Source organism: Corvus brachyrhynchos, unplaced genomic scaffold (genome assembly GCF_000691975.1).
Source record: "Corvus brachyrhynchos isolate BGI_N302 unplaced genomic scaffold, ASM69197v1 scaffold193, whole genome shotgun sequence".
In the NCBI taxonomy this organism is placed as follows: Eukaryota; Metazoa; Chordata; class Aves; order Passeriformes; family Corvidae; genus Corvus; species Corvus brachyrhynchos.
The window spans coordinates 330,684-331,630 of NW_008237087.1; the positions used below are offsets into that span (position 1 = coordinate 330,684).

The following is a 947-nucleotide window of genomic DNA, read 5'->3' on the forward strand; positions in this document are numbered from 1 at the left end:
AAGTGCCCCGCCCCGGACGGTGGCCAAGCCTCCGGCCGTGCCCAGGGTGCAGCGGTTTAAGAGCGTGGGGAACGTGAGCGTGCCCGGCGTGGGCAGGACAGCGCTGCAGCCCCTGGGCAGCTCTGATGCCAACCTGCAGCGCCACGGCTTCTCCCCACGCCCCCCCAGCATCACTGAGAACGTCTTCCTGGAGAGCATGGGGGGCCCCGGCCCCGAGCCCGGCCTGCTGGAGATGGATCAGTACCTGAGCTATCCTGAGGAGAGCTTCCCGTGCCAGGGCACTGGCGTGGAGCTCCAGGGTGGCATCTACGGTGCTCAGCGGACCATGGTGGGGACACATGGGGACATGGAGGAGGGGCTGCTGCAGCCCGAGTTCTCCCTCCCGCAGTGCCAGATGAACCAGCGCTTCCCCAGTTTGCCTGCTGGGAATGGGAATGGGGCTGTGCCCGCGCCCTGGGATGGGCCCCCCCAGGGCACGCTGGACATGAGCTCCCGGCAAAGTGTCAGTGCTGCAGCTCCCGCCATGTCCGGGCCACACTGTCCCCATCAAAGCATCGAGTACCCCCATCCCAGTGCCTGCGGGCAGCATCCCAAACTGGTGAGCTCGTGCCAGGACGGTGGATTTCCCGGGGCGCACCGGTTTAACCGACTGCAGATCAAATCTGAGCAGCGATACCCAGCGCCGACCCCAGCACTCGCTCCCTGCCCCAGTGCCAAACTGGCCGGGCCACCACCGTCCCCCGCTGCCTTCAGCCACGCCATGGACATGGGGCCGGGCGGGTACCCCGCCGCGGGACCAGCACCGGGCGGGTACATGGGCATGGCCAGCCCCGGCACCCGCAGAGCCCAGACCCCGACCCTGCAGACCAAAGAAGTGATGGTCCGGAACTACGTGGAGGCGCAGCAGGCGCTGATGTGGGGGGAGCAGCCCCCCTCCAAGGGGGGAG

The 947-nt window shown here is 68.3% G+C and overlaps 1 protein-coding gene across 1 annotated transcript in view; it reads left to right on the forward strand.

The window, feature by feature from the left end:
• Window positions 1-947, forward strand: part of GLI1 (GLI family zinc finger 1) — a gene marked incomplete at its 5' end in the record, with an annotated part of 8,898 nt that overhangs the window by 6,834 nt on the left and 1,117 nt on the right. The window contains one exon of the mRNA XM_017728672.1: window positions 4-943. Coding sequence (XP_017584161.1) covers window positions 4-943 — 940 coding nt within the window. The remainder of the gene's footprint in view (window positions 1-3; window positions 944-947) is intronic.